Source organism: Macaca thibetana, chromosome 17 (genome assembly GCF_024542745.1).
Source record: "Macaca thibetana thibetana isolate TM-01 chromosome 17, ASM2454274v1, whole genome shotgun sequence".
In the NCBI taxonomy this organism is placed as follows: domain Eukaryota; kingdom Metazoa; phylum Chordata; class Mammalia; order Primates; family Cercopithecidae; genus Macaca; species Macaca thibetana.
Window position 1 is genome coordinate 6,652,035 of NC_065594.1, and position 27,112 is coordinate 6,679,146.

At 46.1% G+C, this 27,112-nt stretch overlaps 1 protein-coding gene across 3 annotated transcripts in view; it reads left to right on the forward strand.

The window, feature by feature from the left end:
- RASL11A (RAS like family 11 member A) overlaps positions 1–27,112 on the forward strand; it is a 94,192-nt gene that overhangs the window by 1,504 nt on the left and 65,576 nt on the right. Inside the window, exons 2-5 of one of the 3 annotated variants that reach the window (XM_050766901.1) lie at positions 217–273; positions 372–451; positions 2,060–6,710; positions 18,023–25,378. In XM_050766901.1, coding sequence (XP_050622858.1) covers positions 217–273; positions 372–451; positions 2,060–2,527 — 605 coding nt within the window. In that variant the 3' untranslated portion in view covers positions 2,528–6,710; positions 18,023–25,378. Of the gene's footprint in view, positions 1–216; positions 274–371; positions 452–2,059; positions 7,050–18,022; positions 25,379–27,112 lie in introns of those variants that run through there. The other 2 variants (XM_050766902.1, XM_050766903.1) reach the window with 2 other exon arrangements.

Sequence of the window (27,112 nt, forward strand, 5' to 3'; positions counted from 1 at the left end):
CCGGCGGGGTTGGCGCCTGTTCGGGGATGAGGTGCGGGAGAGGTGTCCCGCCAGTCGTACTCGCGGCCGAGCCCGCGGCACCTCAGTTTTGCGGAGCCTCTGGAAGCAAGCAGTGCCCACGGTTCTGCGCCCCTCACTCCCCCCAGGGCGTCGGGGGTTCCTGGGTTTGACCCGCTTGTCCGACTCCTTCGGTTGATTTGCTCATTTCCTTTTCAGCAATGATCGTCCGCTTCCTGACCAAGAGATTCATTGGCGACTATGAACCGAATACAGGTGAGAATACTTTCACGCTCCCTGCTTTTATGCTTGCGTGTTTCTTTTTCCGGATGGGCGTTTGAGAATTGAAAAGCAAACTCTCCTTCATTCTCCAGGCAAGCTGTATTCACGTCTGGTCTACGTTGAGGGGGACCAGCTCTCCCTGCAGATCCAGGATACTCCCGGGGGCGTCCAGGTAAGAACCGCCAGGGGCAAACAGCTCACTCACACCCGTCAGACCACCCTGGTGGGCACAGCACGTAGGGCGCCCACGCTGGGCGCAGGGGTCTGAACAAGGCATCTAAACCAACCTGTGCATTTACAGGTAGGAATGGGCTCTCCACAGGGGGGGCCAGTAGTTGGGGTGTTAGAAACTCTCTAAGGGGGAGGCATGGTTAGAAGCAGCCTCCTCTTCTTAAGCACCTGACTTAACTTCACTTTGCAACCCTGGTGGGCCATCACTACTTAGGCAGGTCACACCATTTCTTCCAGAGGTAGCCGTGGAAACTTTAACAAAGAGAAAGACATTTAAAACAAAACAAAACAAAAAAACAGGTAGGATTCTAGTGGGAGAGAGTCTTCTCCCCTGGTAAGCTCTGCTTTTTTTTTTTTTTTTTTTTTTTTTTTTTTTGAGACGGAGTCTTGCTCTGTCGCCCAGGCTGGAGTGCAGTGGCGCAATCTCGGCTCACTGCAAGCTCCGCCTCCCGGGTTCACGCCATTCTCCTGCCTCAGCCTCCCGAGTAGCTGGGACTACAGGCGCCCGCCCCTGCGCCCGGCTAATTTTTTCTATTTTTAGTAGAGACGGGGTTTCACCATGGCCTCGATCTCCTGACCTTGTGATCCGCCCACCTCGGCCTCCCAAAGTGCTGGGATTACAGGCGTGAGCCACCACGCCCGGCCAGCTCTGCTTTTTTTGAGACGGAGTTTCACTCTGTTGCCCAGGCTGGGGTGCAGTGGCTGGATCTCAGCTCACTGCAACTTCCACCTGGTAGGTTCCAGCGATTCTCCTGCTTCAGCCTCCCGAGTCGCTGGGAGTACAGGCATCCGCCACAACTCCAACTATTTATTTACTTATGTATTTATTTATATTTTTTTAGTAGAGATGTGGTTTCACTATGCTGGCCAGGCTGGTCTCGAACTCCTGACGTCAAGTGATCCGCCCACCTCGGCTTCCCAAAGTGGTGGGGTTATAGGCATGAGCCACAGCGCCCGGCCAAGCACTGCTGAAGTGCTGCTGTTAATGGCTGTTCCCTCAAGTCAGTAATTGCAATCAGATAACCCCTTGGCAGAGGGTCTAGAATGTAACTTGTTTATTAACCAGTTACTAATTGCTACTCCCTTCTCCAGAGGAAAGGTCTTGTGGAAGAACCCTAAGAAAGGAATTTCTTTCTGTAACATTCTTAAGAAGTGCATGTTAAAAATATTTTTATGGGTTTGGGAATAGATATTTATCTTGGCTTATTTTCAAAGTTTTGTTTATTGTGAGTTAGTGTTTCCTAAAACTTGAGCCATTCTAGTTTAAGGTCATTCTTCAGTCAGCCATGGTTCACCAAAGACTGCCTGACAAGCAAGGGGTTTAAAAATAATGCAGGGATAACAGCTAATAAAGTAACCCAGGCAGGGAGTTTGCCTGGGAATCTGCTCTTTGCATATCAAAAGCCTGCTTCTGCAGAAGCTGGGTGGAAACTGAAAACTGTTTAGCGATTTCTTTTTCAAGTGTTTCTTCAAGGGTTGCCTTGATGTTTTTGAGTTTATCTCCCACTGAGGGTTTCCTTGACTGGATGTCATTTTGATGTTTTCTCAGATCCAAGACAGTCTCCCCCAGGTCGTCGATTCCCTGTCCAAATGCGTGCAGTGGGCCGAGGGCTTTTTACTGGTCTATTCCATCACAGACTACGACAGCTACCTGTCCATCCGACCCCTTTATCAGCACATCCGGAAGGTCCACCCTGACTCGAAAGCCCCTGTCATCATTGTGGGCAACAAGGGGGACCTTTTGCATGCCCGGCAGGTGCAGACACAGGACGGTATTCAGCTAGCCAATGAGCTGGGCAGCCTGTTCCTTGAAATTTCCACTAGTGAAAACTATGAAGATGTCTGTGATGTGTTTCAGCATCTCTGCAAAGAAGTAAGCAAGATGCACGGCCTCAGTGGGGAAAGAAGAAGAGCCTCCATCATCCCTCGGCCCCGCTCTCCCAACATGCAGGACCTGAAGAGACGCTTCAAGCAGGCTCTGTCTCCCAAAGTCAAAGCCCCCACTGCACTGGGGTGAACTATCTCAGACAGATGCCTCTCCTTTTTAATATGCATTTGTGCAGCTAAAAGACTGGGCTTCTTCCTTTTTAATCACACATTCAGAGTTTATTTTTATAAAAAGATTGATTTTCAAGTACATGTGTATTTCTGAAAATTCAGTGATTGCCTAGAAGCTGGATAAAATTTTGTTTTGGTAAAAGAACTTTTTTTTTTTTTTTTTTTTTTTTTTTTTTTTTTACTGTAACCACTGGCCACTTTTCCATTAAAGGCAAAATGGCAACATTGCTCATTGTTTTCTCAATGTCTTTTTATAGAAATTGTGCTTGCAGCAGCTGCCAGAACTGTCTATGCTTGCCCTCGGTCTGAACTCTGATTGGTGTCTCGCAGTGGGGAGGAGTTCGTGTAGAGAGAGTCTGTTGTGGGAGAAAGGAAAGTATGTGGAGGAGGAGAGGGATTTGAATAACTGCAGGATGTCTTTAAATGGGACACTGCCACCAGTCATGAAATTGACACTGTGTGATTTTCACGGGAAGGGGTACAGTGTGAGCTGATGCTAAAACGTTACAAGTCATGAGTAACATTTATTGGTACAAATACAAGTTTATACTCTACGCATATTACAAAACAAAAACCCCTTTTATAGTATTCCTTATGTCAGTAAGTGGGCCCTACCACCCAAAAGTTACCTCAAAATTCTCCTTCCCTTCCAATAGGGCACCAGATCTGTCCATCCTCACTCCTGTTTTTCTCTAAAGCCTCACTCTCCCTTAATCTAGCCCTCCCTTTGACTGGCAGGCAAGACTCATGTTTCTTGGCTTCTAGAATGGCATCTTCTATTTGTCTCTTCACATCAGAACAACCCTACTAAAACTAACCCTAATCATTTTATTTCTATAAAAAACTCAACTGGTTTCCCCTTATCTACTGGTTAAGATAGACAGGAGACATGGCATCAAGATTATTTACCACCTCTCCAGGCTTATCAACCCCTCCTTCCAACACACACACCCCAACAGTCAGTCCATTCCAACAGATTGTCTTTCTCAGCCTGCTCCAGACTCTTTCATGTCTTCCTGTCTTGGCACAAACTATCCCTCTGCCTCAAATATTTTTTCCAATTCTATGTCTAATGGCTTGCTAACTCGTCTTTAAAAACTCAAGTCACATGCTACGTTCAGCTCTGGGAGGCCTTCTCTGGTCTTCCTCTATTCCTGGAACATTTGTGTTATAACCCAAGCCTGTCACGTAGCTATTTGTTACTCCATTGTAAGGAGTCCCCCTCGAGGGCAGTAGCTGCATTTTATGATCCTGTATTCCAACCTTCTAGTTCAGTGCTTGCCCATAGAGTGGTAAGTTTTAAGTAAACATATAATGAATAAATGAATGAATACACCATTTATGGTGCCAAGGGTCAATGATGGGAGATTGGGAGATTACCATGAAACAAACTGTTACTTCTGCAAGGCAAGGACAGGTGTTCTGAGTAATTAAAGATTATTAGCTGTGATAGAGAGCTAATAATTAGAGATTATTAGCTGACATATGCAGCTTCTGGCAATCACAGACCATTACCCTTCCACAAGGACAGCTCTGTCCAGACCTGTGATGTCAGCACCGCTTTTCCCTGTAGTTGAACGGCATCTACCTATACAAAATGGTGTGAAGAGTTAAGAAAATTAGATAATGCATGTCTAAAAGAGTGTCCAAATAATTAAGTAAAATATTAATTTGGTCAGGAGGCTGAGGCAGGAGAATGGCGTGAACCCTGGAGGAGGAGCTTGCAATGAGCAGAGATCGCACCACTGCACTCCAGCCTGGGTGACAAAGCGAGACTCCGTCTCAAAAAAAAAAAAAAAAAAAAAAAAAATCAATTTGGATTCCATCTTTTAAAAAAATGCCTCACATCCTCCTCGTTTGCATGCTCTCAGAACAAAAGCTCCATCATCTGTTCTGCTTCCTGCCGTGCATCTTAACATTGCAGGTGTAGACCCAAGAACAACTGATTCTCCTAGTCCCTGCCATGCCTACAACATGTCCAGATTGCAGCCTGTCACCAGGGACTTCTCTGCCTTCAAGGAACTGAGATCAAACATCCCATGGGAAAAAGTTAAATCACAATCTAAAAGCTAAAGAATAAGACAAGAGCTGTCCACAGGCCACCTATGATCAAGTTTCAAATGAGTGAATGCTAAGAACAGAAAGTCATCTTGAACTCTTCAGGGGAGCAGGCTGTGGATCAGAAGGGTCAAAAGACGAGTCCCAAGGCCATTTCAAAGGGACTCACAGCCTTGTGGGCTCAGGCAGGCTGATGGGCCAAGCAGAAAGCACCCTCTCCTGTCTTCTTTCTCTCCCAGTATCATAAATGATTGACCTGCAGGGCTTCATGGCCAGCTTTATTCTCTGGTCCCTGAAACTGGCCCAGCACAGGAGCTGGCTTTTGCTGGTCGTGGAGAAACTTCGTTGTCTGTGGCCGCTCTTTCCCAGGCCTCCCGCTAATCAGCAGTGGGGTCTCCTGGGGATCATAGTGCTTAGGGAGTATCTGGAAGGCTCTTGGGATGGTAGCTCCAGAGATGGAAGAGGTGAGCATGGAGTTATCGGAAAGCGGTTAAACTGGAAAGTTGTGTAGGGAAGAGAGCTGAGGATATAGGCTTGGCTGAGTGCTAAGGAAACCCTAACAGGGGAAGCTGAGCTCTAAGCCAACCTCCCCTTCCCTCACCAATGGGGAGGGCATAGTTGAGAGAGCCATGGGTGTTATTATTTTGCAGGCAGGGGCAGAAGTCCTGAAACACTGGACAGAACATTGGGTAGAACATTAAAAGAAACTTGGGTGGGTATGGAGAGAACAGTATCTGTGCATTTTATCTAATAGTTTTGCCTTACCTCTGAGGTGTTATGGCCGGTGCAAGAATTTACCTCTATCCTCATGAGAGAAGTGGGACTGTAGCTTCCCCCACCCACTTCGCCTCCCTCCTCCATCCCTGCCTCTGTGGGAAAATCTGTCTCTGAAACCCCCAGGCCTCCACTGCTGGCATTCGTTCTCCTTCTGGTCAAGGCTCAGTCACTGATTCTGCTTTAAAACTCTGCAGAATGATTTAATTAATGTTGCAATCAGTGTTGTTCTGGAGAAATGGATGCAATCCAAAATGGCTAAATTGTACATCCTGCAAACATTCCGTACTTCACATGCAACTCATGAGAAGCAAACTCAAATAATGGAAAAATAAGTCAATTATAATAGAAGAAGATAAATTTGTTTTGCTTGTGTTTAGGCGAAGGGCACAACGGAAGTTCTAAAGTTTATTAATATCTGTTTAGAGAAATGGATTAAAATAAATACTGGAAGGCAGTGGTAAACAATTGAGCAAATAAAAAAGACAAGATGACTGTTCAGTTATAAATTGGGGCTCGAATTGCTTTTTTGCTCCTTGTATATGTTGCAATTTCAACTTCTCATTATGCAAAGTTACCAATTCAAATTTACAATGCAAATACATTTTCTGTGATTAATAAACTATTATTACCATTTACTCTCTCTCCAAAAGGTGGAATATTTTGAAAGACTTTGTTAAAATTAGTTTCAAGCTACTGTGGTGGCACTTAGGAAGAAAGATGTGATATGGAAAAAAAAAAGATTATTTTCCAAACATCATTAATTGAGCTAGGGCCCTAGAAAAAAATTAATCTATGTAAGTGATGATTTGGTTGCAATTGCAAAGCAATTTTCAGCATAACAGAGTAGAAATGCGCCTGCCTTAGATGAAATGTCTAGAAATCTCCCTTGTGTACCCTCTCTTTATGTACTTCTCCTCTAGTAGAAAGTCAGCTCTGTTAGGATTTGAGTGAGTCCTCATTTATCTTCAGCTCCACAGCACCTGTTCAAGTGTCCAGTACACAGCAGGATCCTCAAAAATATTGGCTAAGCTGAACTGTTAGAAATATTGAAGTCCCTAAAGTTACTTTTTTATTGTTCATGAGTACAGAGGTGTATTAGGGTTCTCTAGAGGGACAGAACTAATGAACAGATATATGTGTGTAAAGAGTTTATTAAGTATTAATTCTAACAATCACAGGGTCCCACAATGGGCCATCTGCAGGCTGAGGAGCAAGGAGAGCCAGTCCGAATTCTGAAACTGAAGAAACGGGAGTCTGGTGTTCAAGGGCCTTACCTCTGAAATGGAAGCATCCAGCACAGGAGAAAGGTACAGGCTGGGAGGCTAAGCCAGTCTCTCTTTTCACATTTTTCTGTCTGCTTATATTCTAACTGTGATAGAAGCTGATTAGATTGTGCCCACCCAGATTAAGGGTGGGTCTGCCTTTCCCAGCCCACTGACTCAAATGTTAATCTCCTTTGGTAACACCCTCTCAGACACACCCAGGATCAATACTTTGTATCCTTCAATCCAATCAAGTTGACACTCACTATTAACCATAACAAGGGGTATATATCTATATCCTGAGTTTTCTTCATCAAACTGTCAGAGACAGCCCCTTTCCCACCCATCTCCCCGGCCTCTTTTTTATTTTTTTTTTTTTTTTTTTTTTTTTTTTTTTTTTTTTTTTTTTTTTTTTTTTGAGACGGAGTCTCGCTCTGTCGCCCAAGCTGGAGTGCAGTGGCCGGATCTCAGCTCACTGCAAGCTCCGCCGCCCGAGTTTACACCATTCTCCTGCCTCAGCCTCCCGAGTAGCTGGGACTACAGGCGCCTGCCACCTCGCCCGGCTAGTTTTTTGTATTTTTTAGTAGAGACGGGGTTTCACCGTGTTAGCCAGGATGGTCTTGATCTCCTGACCTCGTGATCCACCCATCTCGGCCTCCCAAAGTGCTGGGATTACAGGCTTGAGCCACCGCGCCCGGCCGACCCCGGCCTCTTTTTTATCTTTTTTTTTTTTTTTTTTTTTTTTGAGGCAGGGTCTCGCTCTGTCACCCAGGCTAGAGTGCAGTAGCATGATCTCAGCTCACTGCAACCTCTGCCACCCAGGCTCAGGCAGTCCTTCCATATCAGTCTCCCAAGTAGCTGAGATTACAGGCACGCACCACCGCATCCAGCTAATTTTTGTATTTCTGGTTGAGACAGGGTTTTACCAACCATGTTGCCCAGGCTGGTCCCAAACTCCTGAGCTCAAAGGATCCACCCGCCTCAGTCTCCTAAAGTGCTGGGATTACAGGCGTGAGCCACCGCACCTGGCCTCCTTTCCCCTTCTTTAACTCAGAGAACATTCTCCAGAGAAAGGCTACTTGAACAAAATAGATGCTTTCAATTTTGCTTATATCTTTAGAAAAACCATGACAACAGTGATTTGCATTATTTTAAATCACATCTATTGAGAATTCGCTTTGTGCAAAAAGCCCTGTGCTACATGTTGTTGTGATCAAGACAGCCTTCCTTTCCCAGGAACTGAGTTCAGTGGGAGTTCTGGGTCACACCTCCGAAGGGGTCACTTGTTTTCCGGGAGATGTGAATTTAAACTCTGACCCTACCTGAGGGTGTTGACAAAATCAGTGGGGGATGCAGATCACAGAGCCGAGGGGGGATGGAAGCAAATACCACAAAGAGTGTGAAAGTATCGTTACTAAGAAAGGATGTTTCTTACTTTACAAATTGTAAAGCATCATTTCCTTGGAGGCATGTGTTCAGTTCAAGATTAATGAGTTAAAATTGTAAAATATTTACTGCCATTTCTTATTGGCATTCTTTGCTCATACTGGAAAAACACTGTTAACTGCAGGGCTTACTTCTATAACCCAATTTTGCCTAGCAATACTAATGTGGATTTATAACCGGGAAAACAAGGATGCTTCCGAAGCTCCTGCCAATGAATAGAACCAGCCTTGTGGAGACAGAATAGCACGTGTTCCCAAATGAGGTCTGGGTTCAAATCCCAACTTCGCCATTGGTGATATAAGCTTCCTTATCTTAAAATGGAAATAATAGTACCCATCAGACAGAATTGTTTGTGGAATCTGACACATACATGGTGCTCAGTAAGTTGTAATTGTTTATTTATTTATTTTTAAATATTTTAGGCTGTAGTGCTGGCTACTTGGGAGAATAAGGTGGGAGGATCACTTGTACACAGGAGTTCAAGGTCAGCCTGGGCAACAGAGTAAGACCCCAGCTTTAAAAATAAATAAATAAAAGTAAAATATCTTGGTACATTATGAAGCTGCTTTTGCAAATGAGTGTTTCTTGGGCTTGCTTGGATACTCTAAAAGATACAGTAGTTGCTTTGAAGTACATGACTTTTCCCATTTCGCTTCTGGGAAAAAGAAGGTTTGCAAGGGAATAGTTGTTTCTTCAATAATAACACCTAACAATTACTGATCTTTTATGTATGCTGGGTTAATTTTCTAAATAATCCATTGAGATAGAACTATTATCATTCCCAATGATACAGGAATGCTGGGAAGGGAAGAGTGTGGTCCCTTTAAATGATACGGAAGAGGGGAAGGGAAATGCTGGGTAGAGGAGGGCATGGTCCCTGGCTAGGGCTCCACCCCCACGGACCTGGGTGAGAACAGGCTTTTTTGCTTTTCTGTCAAAAGTTACATTTCCCAAGACCACCCTGGCCTGCCGTGCCCCCATTCTGTGCCTATAAAAACTCTGACACCGCAGCAAGCAGACACGCATGTAGCTGAACAGAGAGAGGAGCACATCAGTCAAGAAACACACAGGTGGCTGGAAGTCCAGAGCAACACATCCACAGGCACCCGCTCGCCAGCAGGCCAGCAGAACAACAGTGAGTTTGGCTGGGGTAGTTGGAGGAGAGCCGGGGCCAGCTTGACTCCAGTGGAAACCCACCTCCCTTCTGGCTCCTCCATTTGCTGGGAGCTACGTCCACTCAGTAAAACCTTGCACTCATTCTCCAAGCCCACGTGTGATCCGATTCTTCCAGTACAGCAAGGCAGGTAACCCCGGGATACAGAAAGCCCTCTGTCCTTGCAATAAGGCAGGGGTCTAATTGAGCTAACACAAGCGGCCTATAGATGGCAAACTGAAAGAGCACCCTGTAACACACGCCCGTTGGGGCTTTAGCTGTAAACATTCACACCTAGACACTGCCGTGGGGTGGGAGCCCCACAGCCTGCCTGTCTGTATGCTCCCCTAGAGGTGTGAGCAGCGGGGCACTGAAGAAGGGAGCCACTCCCCCATCGCGTGCCCTGTGAGGAGGACAAGCGAACTTTCCCATTTTAGTATATTTCGTTTTTTTACATGTGCCCCAAAAAAGTATCTCCCATATTTCAGATTAGGAAACTGAGGCCCAGAGAAGTCAAGCAATGAATGGCCGAAAGTCATATGAGCCAAGAAACCAGGATATCTGGCTTCAGGAAGGGAAGATAATTCCGTGCAGCTCAGGCTGTTTCCTCTGCCCAGTTCTTTGTGCCTGCTGACATATTTGAGGGGAACTTGTAAAAAATACAGCTTCAGGGTCCAGCCCCAGGGGTTCTGTTGCTATGGTTTTGAGCTGTGGTCGGTGGGGATCCTGCATTTCAGCAAACTTCCTGGTTGGCATTGTTACCTGATGTCTGGCTTTGAAGCTTGTGAGAGAGACCCCGGTCTGGACTTGTTCTAAGCTTCTCGTTTATCCAAGGGGCAGTCAGACTTGGACAGCAAGAGCCTTGTTGGGAAGAAGGCAGGAATTGCTGGGTGTCTTGCCATGAGGCTGGGTGCTGGGTGAGTTGATTCAGCAAAGCTGCGTCCAGGCTGCCTCAGTACCACTTGGCAGAGCTGAGTCCTTCTCCATGGCCAGGTGACCTTGAGTCACCCCTTTGAAAGCCATTCTGGGGTGGGCATAGCGGGCTGGAGATGGGGGTAGTGGGCATTATCTACATCAACGGGCCCCAGGGACACCCTCTCGCTGGCCACAGTCTCTCTTCTCTGACCAGTGCCCCTGAGAGGCAGCCTCTAAGGCAGCCCTTGGTGATTCATGAGCTTTCTCTTGTCTAGGAGGTAGCAGGTTAGCATCTTGTGAAGAGGAGGAGGTGACTGAATGTCATCCCAGTGTCCCAGGGCTGTGAGAGTGAATGGTTACTACGCCAGAGCAGAAATTGGCAATGCACCTTTGAGAGCTCAAAGCATTCCCCCCTCCCACTCCCGCCCCCGCCATTGATTTTGTCCGGCACTGTCTCCAGGAATTGCATGCTGTGTGTGCACGTGCACCTGTCTATGTGCTGGGAGAGGCAAGAGAGAGGTAGCAAGTTCAGAGTTTGAAAAGAAAGGCCAGGCCAGGTGCAGTGGCTCACACCTGTAATCCCAGCACCTTGGGAGGCCGAGGCGGGCGGATCATGAAGTCAGGAGATTGAGACCATCCTGGCTAACACAGTGAAACTCCATCTCTACTAAATATACAAAAAATTAGCCGGGCGTGGTGGTGGGCGCCTGTAGTCCCAGCTACTAGGGAGGCTGAGGCAGGAGAATCACTGGAACCCGGGAGGTGGAGAGGTTGCAGTGAGCTGAGGTCGCGCCACCGCACTCCAGCCTGGGCAATAGAGTGAGACTCCATCTCAAAAATAAATAAGTAAATAAATAAAATAAATAATAAAATAAAATAAGTCCCTGGACCATGGCGGTGGCAGAGAGAACAGACGGGATGCGGCAGATGCAGGAGTGATGGTTTAAAAGGAGAGTCCGCAGGAGAGAGATGTCTGCAACCTAGAGGTTGGAGCGAAGGAGACAGAGGTCTTGAAGGTGACCCAAACTTTTGAGTGCAGAACTGGGTGAAAAGAAACATTCTGTTCCAGGGGAAGGTACCCCAGCAGAGGGACTGGGTGGAGGAGGAAGTTGAATTGAGATTCGAAGATGCCCTCAGCTCAGAAGATAAGTCAGGGCGAAAGGAATAGATTTGGGAGGTGGGAGGGGCACGATGCCGAGTGAGTCCTTTTGAAGGCCCTGGGGTGGAAGTAATCATGGAGTGTGTAATACTCCTTATGCTGAAGGGCAGGCTGGGTGATGCAAATAGCTTAGAATTTAATGTTAATGCTTTTTTATCTTGGTAATGTTGCTTGGTAACATTGGTACCAAGCCAGATTAGTAAGATTTACCAAGATTAATAAATCTTGGTAAAATTGCTTAATTTCTTAATAATTATAATACGACTTTTTGTTGTTGTTTTGAGACAGGTCTCACTCCATTGTCCAGGCTGGAGTGCAGTGGCACAATCATGGCTCACTGCAGCCTCAACCTCCTGGACTCAAGTGATCCTCCCACCTCAGCCTCCCGAGTAGCTGGGACTACAGGCACCCACCACCATGCCTGGTTAATTTTAGTATTTTTTGTAGAGACAGGTTTTGCCATGTTGCCCAAGCTGGTATCAAACCCCTGGACTCAAGCCAACTGCCCACCTTGGCCTCCCAAAGTGCTGGGGTTACAGGCATGAGTCACTGTCCCCGGCAATAAGGTAACTTTTAAAATAGAAAATCTAGTTTGTTAAGACTCTACTTTTCTCTATCCAAGGAATACGTACACAACACACACACACAAATTATATATATATGTAAAATATATGTGTATATATGTATATATAATATACATAATATATGTGTACATATGTATATATATGTATATATAACATACGTGTATATAATATATAATATGGCCGGGCGCGGTGGCTCAAGCCTGTAATCCCAGCACTTTGGGAGGCCGAGACGGGCGGATCACGACGTCAGGAGATCAAGACCATCCTGGCTAACACGGTGAAACCCCGTCTCTACTAAAAAATACAAAAAAAAAACCTAGCCGGGCGAGGTGGCGGGCGTCTGTAGTCCCAGCTACTCGGGAGGCTGAGGCAGGAGAATGGCGTAAACCCGGGAGGCGGAGCTTGCAGTGAGCTGAGATCCGGCCACTGCACTCCAGCCTGGGCGACAGAGCGAGACTCCGTCTCAAAAAATATATATATACACATATATATATATAAAATATATGTGTATATATGTGTATATGTTATATTATATATACATATGTCTAGAAACCATTGCTATGGTTACTAAATGACACCACATAGGGCTGGCAGGGCATCGTCATTGTCCATAACCAGTACCTGTTGAGCTTGTGCCAGATGTTTAGCGCATTTTCCACTTAGCTACTGCTCAAACTCTAATCTTTGAATAATGACTCCGTTTCTCTCTTGCAAGGGGCAAGCAGTCCCTGCTGCAGAGGAGCGGCCCCTTCTTTAAAACCGGTGCATCATCCGTTGGTTAGGTTCCGCTTGGGCAGCCCCTTCAGGAAATTCTTGGTTTTCTTTCTGGTTTCTGTGTCGGCGCTGCTTGTCGTAAGGAGGTGGGATAGAATTGGCGGGGGGAAGTCTCCATTGCCTGCTGCCTGGGACCCAGACCATGAGTCTTGTAACTGCATCCGACTCATCTGACTCCACATTTGTGTAACAAAGTTGTGAGTTGTTTTTCCAGGTTGAAGGTCATGTAACCTGAGCATGCCCAGATAAACCAAGTGGGCAACCACAGGCGGGACCTAATTGCTCAGACCAAGGAACAGGGAATGAATTAAGAAGCAGAAACCTGGCTGAGTATGGTGGCTTATGCCTGTAATCCCAACACTTTCAGAGGCCGAGGCAGGCGGATCACCTGAGGTCAGGAGTTCGAGACCAGTTCAGCCAACATAGTGAAACCTTGTCTCTACTAAAAATACAAAAATTATCTGGGTGTGGTGGCTCGTGCCTGTAATCTCAGCTACTTGGGAGGCTGAGGCAGGAGAATCACTTGAACTCAGAAGGCAGAGACTGCAATGAGCTGAGATTGTGCCACTGCATTCCAGCATGGGTGATAGAGTAAGACTCTTACTCTAAAAAAAAAAAAAAAAAAAAGCAGAAACCAGACAGCAGGACCCAGGACCCATTCAGATCATTCCTCATTACCCTCTGACTATCAAACCTGCCCCAACTCCCAGACTGGGGAGACAGATTTGAGGCTGACTCCTGTCTTCTTGTTTGGCAGCTTTGCAATAAACTACTCTCTCTATAGAAACTTGGTTCAGTGTTTGGCTTTCCAAAGTGTGGGCCAATGGGGCCAGTTCAGTTCAGTAACAGCCTTACCTGCTTTATTTCTGGCAAATCTTAGCCTCTTTAAAAAACACTTTAATTTTGAAATAAGTTTGGATTTACAAAAGCGTTCCCAAGATAGCACAGAGAGTTCTTGTGTGGTCTTCACTGAGCTTCTGTTGTTATTATCTTATATAACCATGGTGCACTTAGTGAAACAATGCTATTGTGTTTGTTTTCTATGGCTGCTGTAACAAATTACCACAGACATGGTGGCTTTGAATAACACAGATGTATTGTCTCACACATCTGGAGGTCACAAGTCCAAAATGGGTCTCACTGGGCTCAAAGCAAGATGTCGGCCAGGTGCAGTGGCTTACACCTGTAATCCCAGCAATTTGGGAGGCTGAGGCAGGTGGATCACTTGAGCTCAGGAGTTCAAGACCAGCCTGGGCAACATGGCAAAACCCTGTCTTTACAAAAAATACAAAAATTAGCTGGGTGTCGTGGTGTGTGCCTGTGGTCCCAGCTACTTGGGAGGGCTGAGGCGAGAGGATTGCTTGAGCCCAGGAGGTTGAGGCTACAGTGAGCCGTGATGGCGCTACTGCACTCCAGCCTGGGTGGCAGAGAGACCCTGTCTCGAGAAAAAAAAAAAGAAAAGAAAAGATACCCCTAGGGCTGTGTTCCTTCTAGTGGTCTAGGGGAGAATGTTTCCTTGTCATCTCCAGCTTCTAGAGGCTGCTTGTGTCCTTGGCCTGAGGCCTCCTTCCACTTTTTTTTTTTTTAGCTGTATTTATTTTATTTACGTAGAGAGGAGAAGCTTGCTATGTTGCACAGGCTGCCCTCACATTCCTGGGCTCAAATGATCCTCTCGCCTCAGCTTCCTGAGTAGGTAGGACTTAGGCACATGCCACCTCACCTGGCTTACTAAACTCTATTTTTAAGAACAGTTTCAGGTTCACAGTAAAATTGAGTAGCAAGTACAGACAGTTCCCATACATCCTCTGCCCCCACAGATACATACACTCCCCCACTATCAACATCCAGCAAGACTTGTGCGGGATGGTACATTTGTTGCAATTGGTGAACCTACGCTGAGACATCACTGTTAACCAAAGTCCACAGTCGACCTTAGCGTTCAGTCTTTTGTTTTGACAAATGTGTAAGGACCCGAATCCACAATTACAGTATCATACAGAATGATTTCACTGCCCTAAAAATCCCATGTGCTCTACGTAGTCACCCCTTCCTCCTCTCATACCCTTGGAAACCACTGGTCTTCTTACTGTCTCTAGTTTTGTTACCCACAGTGGGTGAGTTTGGCAGCTTAGTACTTGGCAGATATCAACCCAATGACCATAACCAAGGAGGATTTAGCAAGAGAATTTTATTTCTTGTAACAAGTAAGGAGAATACCAGGAATAGTTCCCAAATCATTGTCTCCCTACAGGGCTGGGTCAATTTTATAATCATAGGATAATGAGGTGTGATCTGATTGGATCTCGCAATGAGGTGATGACAGGAGGCGTGATATAATTGGGTCCTGCCATGGGGTAATGCCAGAGCTTGATCTGATTGGATCCTGGATTCTGCCAGGTGGCGTCTGCTTCTTAATTTGGTCCCCTCTCCTTGGTCCAAGCACTTAGGTTCCCCCTGTGGTTGCACACTTGGTTCATCTGGGCATGCTCAGGTTACACGAGGGTCGATGGCAACTGAAAAACAACTCACAACTTTATTACTTATTGAGGCTGGGTGTGGTGGCTCATGCCTGTAACCCCAGCACTTTGAGAGGCCGAGGCAGGCGGATCACCTGAGGTCAGGGGTTTGAGACCAGCCTGGCCAACATAGTGAAACCCCGTCTCTACTAAAAATACAAAATAGCCGGGCGTGGTAGCACACGCCTGTAGTCCCAGCTACCTGGAAGGCCGAGGCAGGAGAATCGCTTAAACCTGGGAGGCGGAGGTTGCAGTGAGCTGAGATTGTGCCATTGCACTCCAGCCGGGCAACAAGAGTGAAACTCCATCTCAAAAAAAAATAAATTAAATAAATAAACAAATAAATTTTTAAAAAGTTGACCCAGGTGGGGCCGGGCACAGTGGCTCATGCCTGTAATCCCAGCACTTTGGGAGGACAAGGCGGGTGGATCGCCTGAGGTCAGGAGTTCAAGACCAGCCTGGCCAACACAGTGAAACCCTGTCTCTACTAAAAATACAAAAAAATTAACCGGGAGTGGTGATAGGCGCCTGTAATCCCAGCTACTTGGGAGGCTGAGGCAGGAGAATCGCTTGAACCCGGGAGGTGGAGGTTGCAGTGAGCCAAGATTGTGCCACTGCACTCCAGCCTGGGCAACAAAGAGCAAAATTCCATCAAAAAAAAAGAAAAATTGACCCAGGTGGATCTGATGCAGTTACAGTTTTGTCTTTTCTGGAATGTCATATAGTTGGAGTCATACAGTATGTAGCCTTCTCAGATTGGCATCTTTCATTTGGCAATATGCATTTAAGGTTCCTCTGTGTCTTTTCATGGCTTAGTAGCTCATTTCTTTTTATTGCTGAGTAATATTCCATTGTCTGGATATACCACAGTTTATTTATCCATTTGTCAGGTCATGTACATTTGGGTTGTTTCTACTTGTTGACTATTATGAATAATGCAAACAAATATGTACAAGTTTTTGTCTGGACATATGTGTTCATACCTAGGAGTGTAATTGCTGGGTTATATCATAACTCTATTTTATAATAGACTTGAATGCTGGACTGTTTTCAAAAGCTGCTGCACTATTTTATTGTATTTCATTATTTTATTTTATTATTATTATTTTTTTGAGATGGAGTCTAGCTTTGTTGACCAGGCTGGAGTGCAGTGGTGCAATCTCGGCTCACTGCAAGCTCTGCTTCCCGGGTTTGCGCCATTCTCCTGCCTCAGCCTCCCGAGTAGCTGGGACCACAGGCACCCGCCACCACGCCCGGCTAATTTTTTGTATTTTAAATAGAGATGGGGTTTCACCGTGTTAGCCAGGATGGTCTCAATCTCCTGACCTTGTGATCCACCCGCCTCGGCCTCCCACAGTGCTGGGATTACAGGCTTGAGCCACCGCAACTGTCTGCTGCTGCACTATTTTATGTTCCCACCAGCAATGTATGAGGGCTCCAGTTTCTCTACATCCTTGTCAACACTTGATATTATCTGTCTTTGGTTGTAGCAATCCTGGTGGGTGTGAAGTGGTGTCTCATTGTGGTTTTGATAAGGGTCTAGTATCTGAAATGCTTTTTATAGTACTTTTTTCCCCTCTAGTGAAAGATCCAGTCACATACTATATTCAATTGTCATGTCTTTTGAGTCACTTTTAATCTAGCTCTAATATTTTTAGATTCCTTTCCTCAAAGCCCAACATTTATTGGCAAAGGCATTTTTAGAAAATAATATACTTCAAGTATCATTTTGAATTCTCAAAACAACCTACACGAACAGTATCCTTGGTCGTTCTGAGGTAGCACCTCACTCATTTTCTTGGCACAAACCACTCCTTTTGTTTTTCTTCATACTACAGAAGGGACACAGCGTTTTACAAATTTCCCTTTACTGTTTCTTGAGTGCCTTGAAAACGCCAAATCCCGCAAACAAGCAAGAAGGAGGTGCCTGACCGACAGGATTAAACAAGAAGCCCCTCTTCCTTCAAAATTCCAGCTGCCCGTGGCCAGGCACAGTGGCTCACACCTACAGTCGCAGCACTTTGGAAGGCCAAGGCAGGAAGATTGCCTGAGCCCAGGGGTTCAAGACAGCCTAGGCAATGTAGTGAGACTCCATCTCTACAAAAAAAAAGAAAGAAAAAGAAAAACATTGGCCCGGTGTGGTGGTGTACACTTGTGGTCCCAGTTACTTAGGAGGCTGAGGTGGGAGGATTGCTTGAGCAGAGGAGGTTGAGGCTGCAGTGAGCAGTGATGGTGCCACTGCACTTCAGCCTGGGTGACAGAGCAAGACCCTGTCTCAAAAAAAAAAATCCAGCTGCCCTGGAAACCTGTTCAGTCCTCTCAGGGGATAATTGGGCAGCCACAGTCCCCTCTTCATTGCCCCTCACCCTAGCATACTTTAGGCAGCCAATATTATTCCTTTGTGATTCTATTTTAGGGAGTTTTTCCATAGGCACTAATTCCCATGTTAGAGGCCACAATGGGGGACAGCATACATTTCCCTTGGTTCCCACCCATTGAAGCTGGCAAGGCAGTATCAGCATGAGCAATCGTCTTCATCCTGTGAGTGGCATGAAACAAAATCACTCAACCAGTGACAGATTTAAATGTTCAAAAATAGGCAGTCATGTCACTTTCCCCACACAAATGCAAACGCCCCCAAGAATGGCCAGAACAAGAGCTACCGTGATTCCAACTAGAAGAACACTTGTGCTGTTTATAGTCAAACAGCTTGTAATCGTCTGCTTCCTTCCTCCCTCCGTCCTTTCATCGGAAGGAAGAACCATCTGCTTCCCTCCTCATACTTCCCCGCCTCTCCTTCATCTCTGCAGGTTGACTTGAAGCCTGCCGGAAGTGAAGAACAGAAGGCGAAGTGGAGTCTTCTCTCTAAGGCACATCAGCTTCTTGCCTACACATCTGGATGGATAACCCACTCTTTCCTGACCCAATGGTCTTTCTCTATGTATCAGAACTTACCTACTCATCGATTGTAACTAGGTTTTGTCTTTCCTATTTCCTGGCCTTTATTCATGCTTCTTGGCCTTTATTCATCCTTCCACTTGGAATTCATCTGCTCACCAAAATCTTGGCCTGTGTGCAAGAGCAAACTCAAATGCCATTTCCTACAGGCAGCCTCCTCTGCTTTGCTCCTCCCCCAGGACACCTAGCACATAGAAGATGCTTGAGCAATACTTGTTGAATGAGTGAATGAAGGAAGGAAGAATGAAATATTCATTGCCTCTGTTGCTTTATGTAACTCTTGTTAAAGTCACAGAGTATTACAGTACAAGTGGTCCTGGGACATCCAGTCCACAGGAGATGAGTTACTTTGTAAGTCAGGGTATGACAGCTGAAGGCTGTCACAGGTTGGTGGTATGTAGATATGTATGCTTCACAGGGCCCCTTGGCCCCGACTCTTCTGTTTTATGCAGACAAGGATGTGGTCTTGCGGATGCTGAGTTCGTTCAGGAAACAGAAGTCCGATGTTTGCAAATATTTCTTTAAATGGAAGCATTAAGTGTAGAGGTTGTTTGTGTAAGTTCTTCCTGAGAAGTGTTGAGAGTTCAAGTATAACATGCCCATGGCAGATGACAAGATCAAGCTGCTCAGGCTCAGCTAGACTCTACCTTGCATGGTCAGGGGCCCTGGAAGCTGTACCCTACTCCTGCCTCTCACCCTCAGTCCCTGTCTCCAGTCATCACACTGCTCGCAGTGCTCAAGAAGCTATGCCAGGTCATGCCCATGATTGTGCTAAGTTTCTGTAGCTGTGGATAATTATATTGGGCTTATAGCATGATGTGGGATAGATGCCAGAAATAAAGCCCTTGCCCTCTATTATAGACTGAATTGTGTCCCCCTCCAAATTCACATGTTGAAGTCCTAACCCCCAGTACCTCAGAACGTGGCTGTATTTGGAGACTGGGTCCTTAAAGAGTTACATGAATTAAAATGAGGTCATGAAGGCAGACCCTTATCCAATACCACTAGTGTCCTTATAAGAAGAGGAGATTTGGACACAGATATGCAGAGGAAAGATGATATGAAGACACAGGGAAAAGCGGGATGTCTACAAGCCAAGGAGAGAGGCCTTGGGAGAAAAAACCCTGCTGGCATCTTCATGTTGGACTTGCAGCCCCCAGAGCTGTGAGAAAATAAATGTCTGTTGTTTAAGCCTCCCAGGCTATGGTACTTTGTTATGGCAGCCCCAGCCAACTGATACTCCTTTGATGAGGTTTGTTGTGGAGAGTTACATACATGGCTCAAACCTCTCTTCTGCTGGAAGGCATCGTGCACGAACCCATGCCTCCAGATCATCATGTGCTCTCCAAGGAGGACCTGGGGCTGTTCTCTTTCCTTATGGAAGGGATGCAAATGTCCATCCCCAAGTGACTCTTTCCACTTTGAAACAAAGAGGAGCTGGAAGAATTTGCCATTAAACTTTTAATAATAGTCACGTGTCTTCCTTATGCATTTTTATATTTGCTTGTACCTTTGTTCAATAGAAAATGACAAATGCATGACTCTCCAGCCCCACCCACTCAGCTCCCACGTTCCCAGCTGATTCAGTGTTCTCTGATCCACTGTCTCCGCTGGCTTGTCTCATCACTCCAACATAGGTGCTCACGTGCACATGCTTTGCCACTTCCAAGGGCATAGGATGAGGTGAGGAATGAATTGACAGTGTTGGGGTCTGGGCTTATCCACCTGCTGCTGGCATGGTCATCCATAGAGGCAAAAGGAGTCTCAGGTCGGTCATCACACTTGGCATTCTGGAGCGTTCAAACATTTTTCATGAATGCTAACTCATTTAGTCATCAAAGGAACCCTGCAAATTAAGCAGAGTGAAACTATTATTTTCATTTTCAGGAGGAAACTGGGGCTTAGAAAGATGACGTGCCATGTGCAGGGTCTCATAGTAAGGATGAGGGAGCACAGAGACGAGAGCCTTCTTTTAGTCACCACTCCTACGCTCTCCCACGCCTTGTGCAAACATAAAGAACTCTGTGCCCTTGGTTGTCCCGTCACCAGCATTAAACTGGCTTATCTGGTGACATAGTAAGATTTTGACAGCAACCACTTATGCAGTGTTGATGATGATCCAGGCACCTTTCTATGTAAATGCTGTACACGGATTCACATCTAACACCCTTAAGAAGTTAAGTCCTGTTATCGTCGCCCGCATTTGAGACTGAGGTGTGGAGAAGTGATATCGCTGGCCCAAGGTTACACAGCTGTCAACAGGCAGACTCAGCCTTCACACCCAGGCAGTCTGGCTGCAGGCTCTGCTCTCTTAGCTACGGTGCCGTACCTGCCCGTCACCGCTGTCTGTGGCCTCTGTCTGTGCTCAGGATGGTCAAGACCACATGGAGGCCAGGAAGGTTGTTACCTGACATATGGACAGAACCTTTGTGTCCTCCCGAAATTCATAATTCAAAACCTTCCCCACTAATATGATGGTATTGGGAGGTGGGGACTTTAGAGGTGATTAGAATTAGGGGGGTCCTGAGGGCAGAGCCCTCATATCGGGATTGGTGTCCTTATAGGAAGGGACACCAGAGAGCTGGCTTCCTCTCTCTGCCCTGTGAGGACACGGCGAGGAGGTGCAATCCAGGAATCAGGAAGAATCTGCTGGAGCCTTGATCTTGGATGTCCCAGTATCCAGAATGACAAGAAATTGCTGTTATGTAAGCCGCTTGGTCTGTGGTGTTTTGTTATAGCAGCCAGGGCTGACTACGATGACTGCCATCCCCCTCCACCAAGTGAGCACTCTATGCCCCAAATCAAGCCCTGGAATGCCCCGAAGTCTCAGCTCCCTGGAGCCCGAGCTCCTGTCCCTCCAGCTAGCATCAGCTGCTCCTGGTGTCCCTCCATTTGGTGTGGCTTCATGTTCCCAGTGAAGCGGGCCAAACTAGGTCAGTGACAGCAGGAACGGGTGGCCTGCGCTTCCTGCGTCCTCCCGCTCCCTGAGCAATCTGGTCCAGTGGCTGAGAACAGTATCTCCCCAGGCTGCTGCAAAGCCCTGCTGAGGAGGATGGTGATTCAGGCTGAGTGTGTCTTAATGGTTCTGCCTGCTCCTTCTTTGCGTGTGTCAGAGCCTGCTGCTCTGAAGAGGTTTTCAAGCTCACAGAAACAATGAGGCTGGCAGTTTTCAGCACAGAACTTGTGCTCACCAGAGGGGACAGGGCTCTGAGGGCAGTGAGAACCCAGGGTATGCCAGGAGAGCTTCCAACAGCAGGGAGAAAGAACTTGGATATTTGTAGCCTTGGCTCCTCACCGGCTGTATGACCCTGGAGAGTATAGTCATCATAGTAGCACTTACGGGTCACTCATTATGAATCAGGCCCTTTGCTAAGCATTTTGCCCATATGCTCTTGTTCACTCCTCACAGCGACCCGGGGAGAGCGCCTCATTTTATGGATAAGGATATTGAGGTCCAGGGACAAGGAAGCTGAGTTATTTGCCCAAGGTCATACATTTAGTAAACAGCTAGGATTTTATCAAGATTGTTCCTTGTTCTCTCTCTCCTTTCCTCCCTCCCATCCGCGCTCTCTCTCTCCTTTCTTTCCTCTTTCTCTTTTTTCCACTCAACAAATATTTGTAGCATGTGTCTGATGCTATGTCAACGGGGAGATACAGTAGTGAACACGACATTTTGGTCCCCACCTGATGCTAACTACGCTCTGTTGTCTCCCATGCCATTTAAGCCTTTTCCTGCCAAGCCACGCATGGAGAAAACGACCCCTGTGAGGCCCCCACTGGGGTTCAGAAAGCAATATCCCAAAGTCTGGCACTTTGATATGCAGAGAGGACTTAGAAGCTGCCTCAAAATCAAGGTCCCTGTAACCTTACCTTGTCCTCTTCCCCCTACCTACATCAAGTGCAGAGAAGGGCTCTCTGAAATTTCCTTCTCTGGCCAATAAAGCTTTTTTCCAAAGGAAATGAAATTGTTTTAAGACCTCCTCCCTAGGGATCCCATCAAGTAACCAGGAAAGATAAACTGAAAGAGAAGAGGCTGGGTGTCATCAACACACCCAGACAGATTTTTCATCTATTCCTTTGAGGCCAGCTCCAAGAGATGACTTGCAAGATTTTATGTGCATAATAAGACACCTTTTGTTCCTGTGCAGCTCCACCCCTCACCTTCCCTAATGCCTGCCTCCCACCTCCCAGGTCCTTAAGTCTCTTCCCTATGAAGAGAGTATTTAAGCCTCAACCATCTGGCCCTCTTTGAGTTCATATTGTATATGACTCCTGTGGACACACATGCGTGTAAATACGTTTTATACGCCTTTTTCCTGTTAATCACCTTTCGTCAGTTGATTTTTCAGCAAACCTTCAGAAAACAAAGGAAAAGTTTTCCCTTTGCTCCCACACCCCAACGGTCTTCCCTTGGCTTTTAGATGCATTCAGAAGTGGGCGTATTGAGACTGAGAAGCGGGAAGTATCTGGGCACTTGGGTGCACCTGTTTGAAGCTTGGGGAGAGGCTGGGGAATCAACTTTCAGGAGTGAATGAGTCTGTCCAAAATGAAGTGTGTAGTGAGAGGACAAGAGGGATGATGAGCCAAGGGTGGAACCAGGATGGTGGCAAGGCTGTGGGAATTAATGGATGGGTGAAGAAGAGAAAGCCCATGACAGGGCTATGAAGGAACATCAGAGAGGTGGGGGAAGAACCAGAAGACAGTATTATCCTGGAAGTCAAGGAAGGCGTAAGTGCCAAGTTATGGGGTGTGTTCAACAGGATTACGTGGCAACCTGATAGTTTAGCCTTCTTCAGCAACATTTGTTTTTTTCGAATACACAGAATTCCTGCTCCTATTTCTTTTGAATTCCTTTTCCTCTTTAATAAAGTGGAAGGAAAAGCTCTGACTCTAGTCACCTGGACTCACTCCCTCAATGCCAACTCACTTTTGCCAGGTCCTTGTATATCCTTCCTGTGGTATTCTCTCCAGTTAATTTTTTGCGAAAGTAAAATTGTCAACTTATTTACCTGTTCAACTGCTAGATGGAATTGTGTTGAAGTTCCACTTATACAAAAATACCCCAAATTCTGGTTTTTGTAAGTTTTGCAACATTCTTAATGTAATGTTGCAAATACAATACATTTTACATTATTCTCCACTTAGAGTAGGGTTGGTGGTTTGAAACAGAATGTTCCCTTCCCTCCTGAGAACTGCCACAAATTTCCTATTCCTGGCCTGAGGGATAGCCCATTTGCAGAATGAGAAGGTTGACACATGTGAAAACCAGTGAGCAATCTAGTTAATAGCTCTGCCAGCTTCCTGGTGTTCAGAAAGATCACTCACTTGGATTCATTCCCCAGTTAAGTGTCCTTTTCACCATGGCAGCTTTCAATATTTGAGCAAAGCTTTACCAGGCAGGATTGCCACCCAAGCGATCAGGGCATGGTTTTGCCATCACGGTAGGCACTGGGCTCTGCCATTTCCACCTCAAGGACATCTTGCCAGGTCCTCACCACGAGCTTTGGGCTCTCGTTCTTCCTCCCTCGCCTGGGCCCTTCACAGAACTTTCTGCATGGAAGGTGACAGCCAATATGTCTGGTGTAGCACAGTCTTCTAGCTGTATTTTTTGAAATGTGTATGTTTTCATATAGTTAGAAATTTTTAAAAATGTAAAGAGCTATAAAGTGAAAATCTTCACTTCTCTTCCTGTATTCATTCACCCAGTTTGCGCTCCTCCCCATGTACCCAAAGGTAACCACTTGTATTAGTTTCCAGCTCAAACAGTGTGCTCTCCAAGGACCAGCATCTACTCCTCCCGCTGGGTCCCATTGCTCCTTTCTCTGACTTCCTGAGTTTGCTGGCACCTGTGTGAGAGAGTATCCTATGTTATAATGAGCTGTTTGGCTGTATATCAGGAGTCAGCAAACTTTTCCTGTAAAGGGTCAGATGGTAAATATTTAGGCTTAGGGGACAAGAGGCAAAATTGAGACGATTATATATGTCTTTATGATGAAAGAGAATAGATTTCCACAATATCATTATTGATAAATTCAAAATATAAGAAAAACTAAGTATAATGTTTTGTAATTCAGGTCTACTAATGAGAGGAATGTTTTTGATTTATGGACATTGTATCTGGGCATGATGACTCACATCTGTAATCCAGCACTTTGGGAGGCCAAGGCAGGAGGATTGCTTGAGGCCAGGAGTTTGAGACCAGCCTGAACAATAAAGTGAGACCCCATTTCTACAAAATAAATGAACAAATAAAAAAGCAAAATGTTTTTTAAAAATTAGCTGGGCATGATGGCATGTGCCTATGGTCCCAGCTACTTGGAAGGCTGAGGCAGGAAGATCCCTTGAACCCAGGAGGTGGAGGCTGTAGTGAGCTATAATGGCTCCACTGGACTGCAGCCTGGGTGATAGAGTATGACCTTGTTTCCAAAAACAAATAAAAATAAATACAATTTATGGACAATGAAATTAGAATTCCATACAATTTTACACCACAAAATATTCCTCTTTTGATCTTTAAAAAAATTATTTTAAAATGTAAAAATGTTTCTCAGCTTGTGGTGTATACAAAAACAAGGAGCAGCCAGATTTGGCCTGCAAACCGTACTGATTCCTGCCCTCTAGGATGTTATCTTCTCCTTGAAAGCAAGGTTTATCTTAGTGTTCCCTGTGACAGCTTGCAAAATCTCAACACATATTCATTCACCACAAGGGTCTTGTCCAGCAAGTAATGACAGCTTTCTCACAGACACTAAATGGAGAACTTCACATTTGCTATCTTACTTAAGGCTCACAGCAGCCTGATGAGGCACTATCATTATCCTCTATTACTGATGAAGCAATGGAGGAACAAGGAGCGAGTCTGTCCTACTCTGCCATGAAGCTGTTATGCAGTAGAGTTATGAAGCTGTTAAGTCTGCCGGCCCAGCCACACGCAGTGACTCACGCCTGTAATCCCAGTAGTTTGGGAAGCTGAGGCGGGTGGATCACTTGAGGTCAGGAGTTCAAGACCAGCCTGGCCAACATGCTGAAACCCCATCTCTACTAAAAATACTAAAATGAGCTGGGCGTGGTGGCGGGTGCCTGTAATCCCAGCTACACAGGACGCTGAGGCAGGAGAATCACTTGAACCCAGGAGGCAGAGGTTGCAGTGAGCAGAGACCGCACCACTGCACTCCAATCTGGGTGAGACTCCATCTCAAACAAACAAACAAACAACAACAACAAAAGTCTGTCGGCCCCTACAGCCCACAGACCAAACAGCACCCAGACTGCTTTCAGTGGGAGCAGGAGCAGAGACCCAGATCTGAGAGCAATTTTCTTGGCGCTCCAGACTCACGGCCTGGAGAAAGCTGGTCTCTGGAAAGAAGGAGTTATCTGAGTGCAAGCAGAAAAAGCAAGCGCCAACCGTCACCAGCATCTTCCGGAAGCTCAGGACTAGGCGTTGATCCTAGAACAAGTTTCTTGCACCCCACATTTCAACAGGGGCAAGAGGAACCCAATAGCTTTGTTTTAATTAAAAAATTGTTTTTTTATTTTTTTAAGAGACAGGGTCTCACTCTGTCACCTAGGCTGGAGTGCAGTGGCAAGATCACAGCTCACTGTAACCTGGAACTTCTGGGCTCAAGTGATCCTCTTGCCTCAGCCTCCTAAGTAGCAGGGACTACAGACACAAGTCATGGCACCCAGCTAATTTTTAAAATTTTTTTGTAGACGGCCAGGTGCAGTGGCTCACTCCTGTAATCCTAACACTTTGAGAGGCTGAGGCGAGTGGATCACCTGAGGTCAGGAGTTTGAGACCAGCCTGGCCAACATGGCAAAACCTTGTCTCTACTAAAAGTATAAAAATCAGTTGGGTGTGGCGGCATGCACCTGTATTTCCAGCTCCTCGGGAGGCTGAGGCAGGAGAAGTGCTTGTACCCAGGAGGTAGAGGTTGTAGTGAGCTGAGATTGCGCCACTGCATTCCAGCCTGGGCGCCTTTTATTTATTTACTTTTTTTAGAGATGGGATCTCACTATGTTGCCCAGGTTGGTCTCAAACACCTGGCCTAAAGCAGTCTTCCCACTTCTATCTCCCAAAATGCTGGAATTACAAGCATAAGCCACCACGCCTGGCCAATCCAGTAGTTTTGACTGACTTAACATTGAATCAGGTTGGTGTTTTTCCTTTATGTAACAAAATTTTATTTCCTAATAGAGCTAGGCATGCGTTTACACATATACAAAAAAAATGTAGTACGGAAGCTTTTAAAATGTGGGTATACAAGACTATTTTGTAATGTAGGAAAATGTCTCCCATCTGTGGCTAACTAGAAGAAGCAGGTTAGAAACAGTATGGAGATTAATTAGCCGGGCGCGGTGGCTCAAGCCTGTAATCCCAGCACTTTGGGAGGCTGAGACGGGCGGATCACGAGGTCAGGAGATCGAGACCATCCTGGCTAACACGGTGAAACCCCGTCTCTCCTAAAAAATACAAAAAACTAGCCGGGCGAGGTGGCGGGCGCCTGTGGTCCCAGCTACTCGGGAGGCTGAGGCAGGAGAATGGCGTGAACCCGGGAGGCGGAGCTTGCAGTGAGCTGAGATCCGGCCACTGCACTCCAGCCTGGGCGACAGAGCGAGACTCCGTCTCAAAAAAAAAAAAAAAAAAAAAAAAAAAAAAAAAAAAAAAAAAAGAAACAGTATGGAGACCATGCTTCTGTTTAAACAATCAATGTGCAAAGCAGGAGAGAAAGAGGACGCACCTGAGCGCGCCCACAGCGTGCATCCCGGGGTGGGAAGATTAAGGTGTTACTTTCTTCCTTGTGCTTATGTGCATTTCTATGGCTTTTCTTCCAAAAACCGATTACTGTTGTAAAATGTTAATTAAAAAAGGAGCTACTGTCAAGGATTAGACAGGCTGCAATGACCATGCTATGGCGAAAACAACTGGAAACTGGATGTGCTCA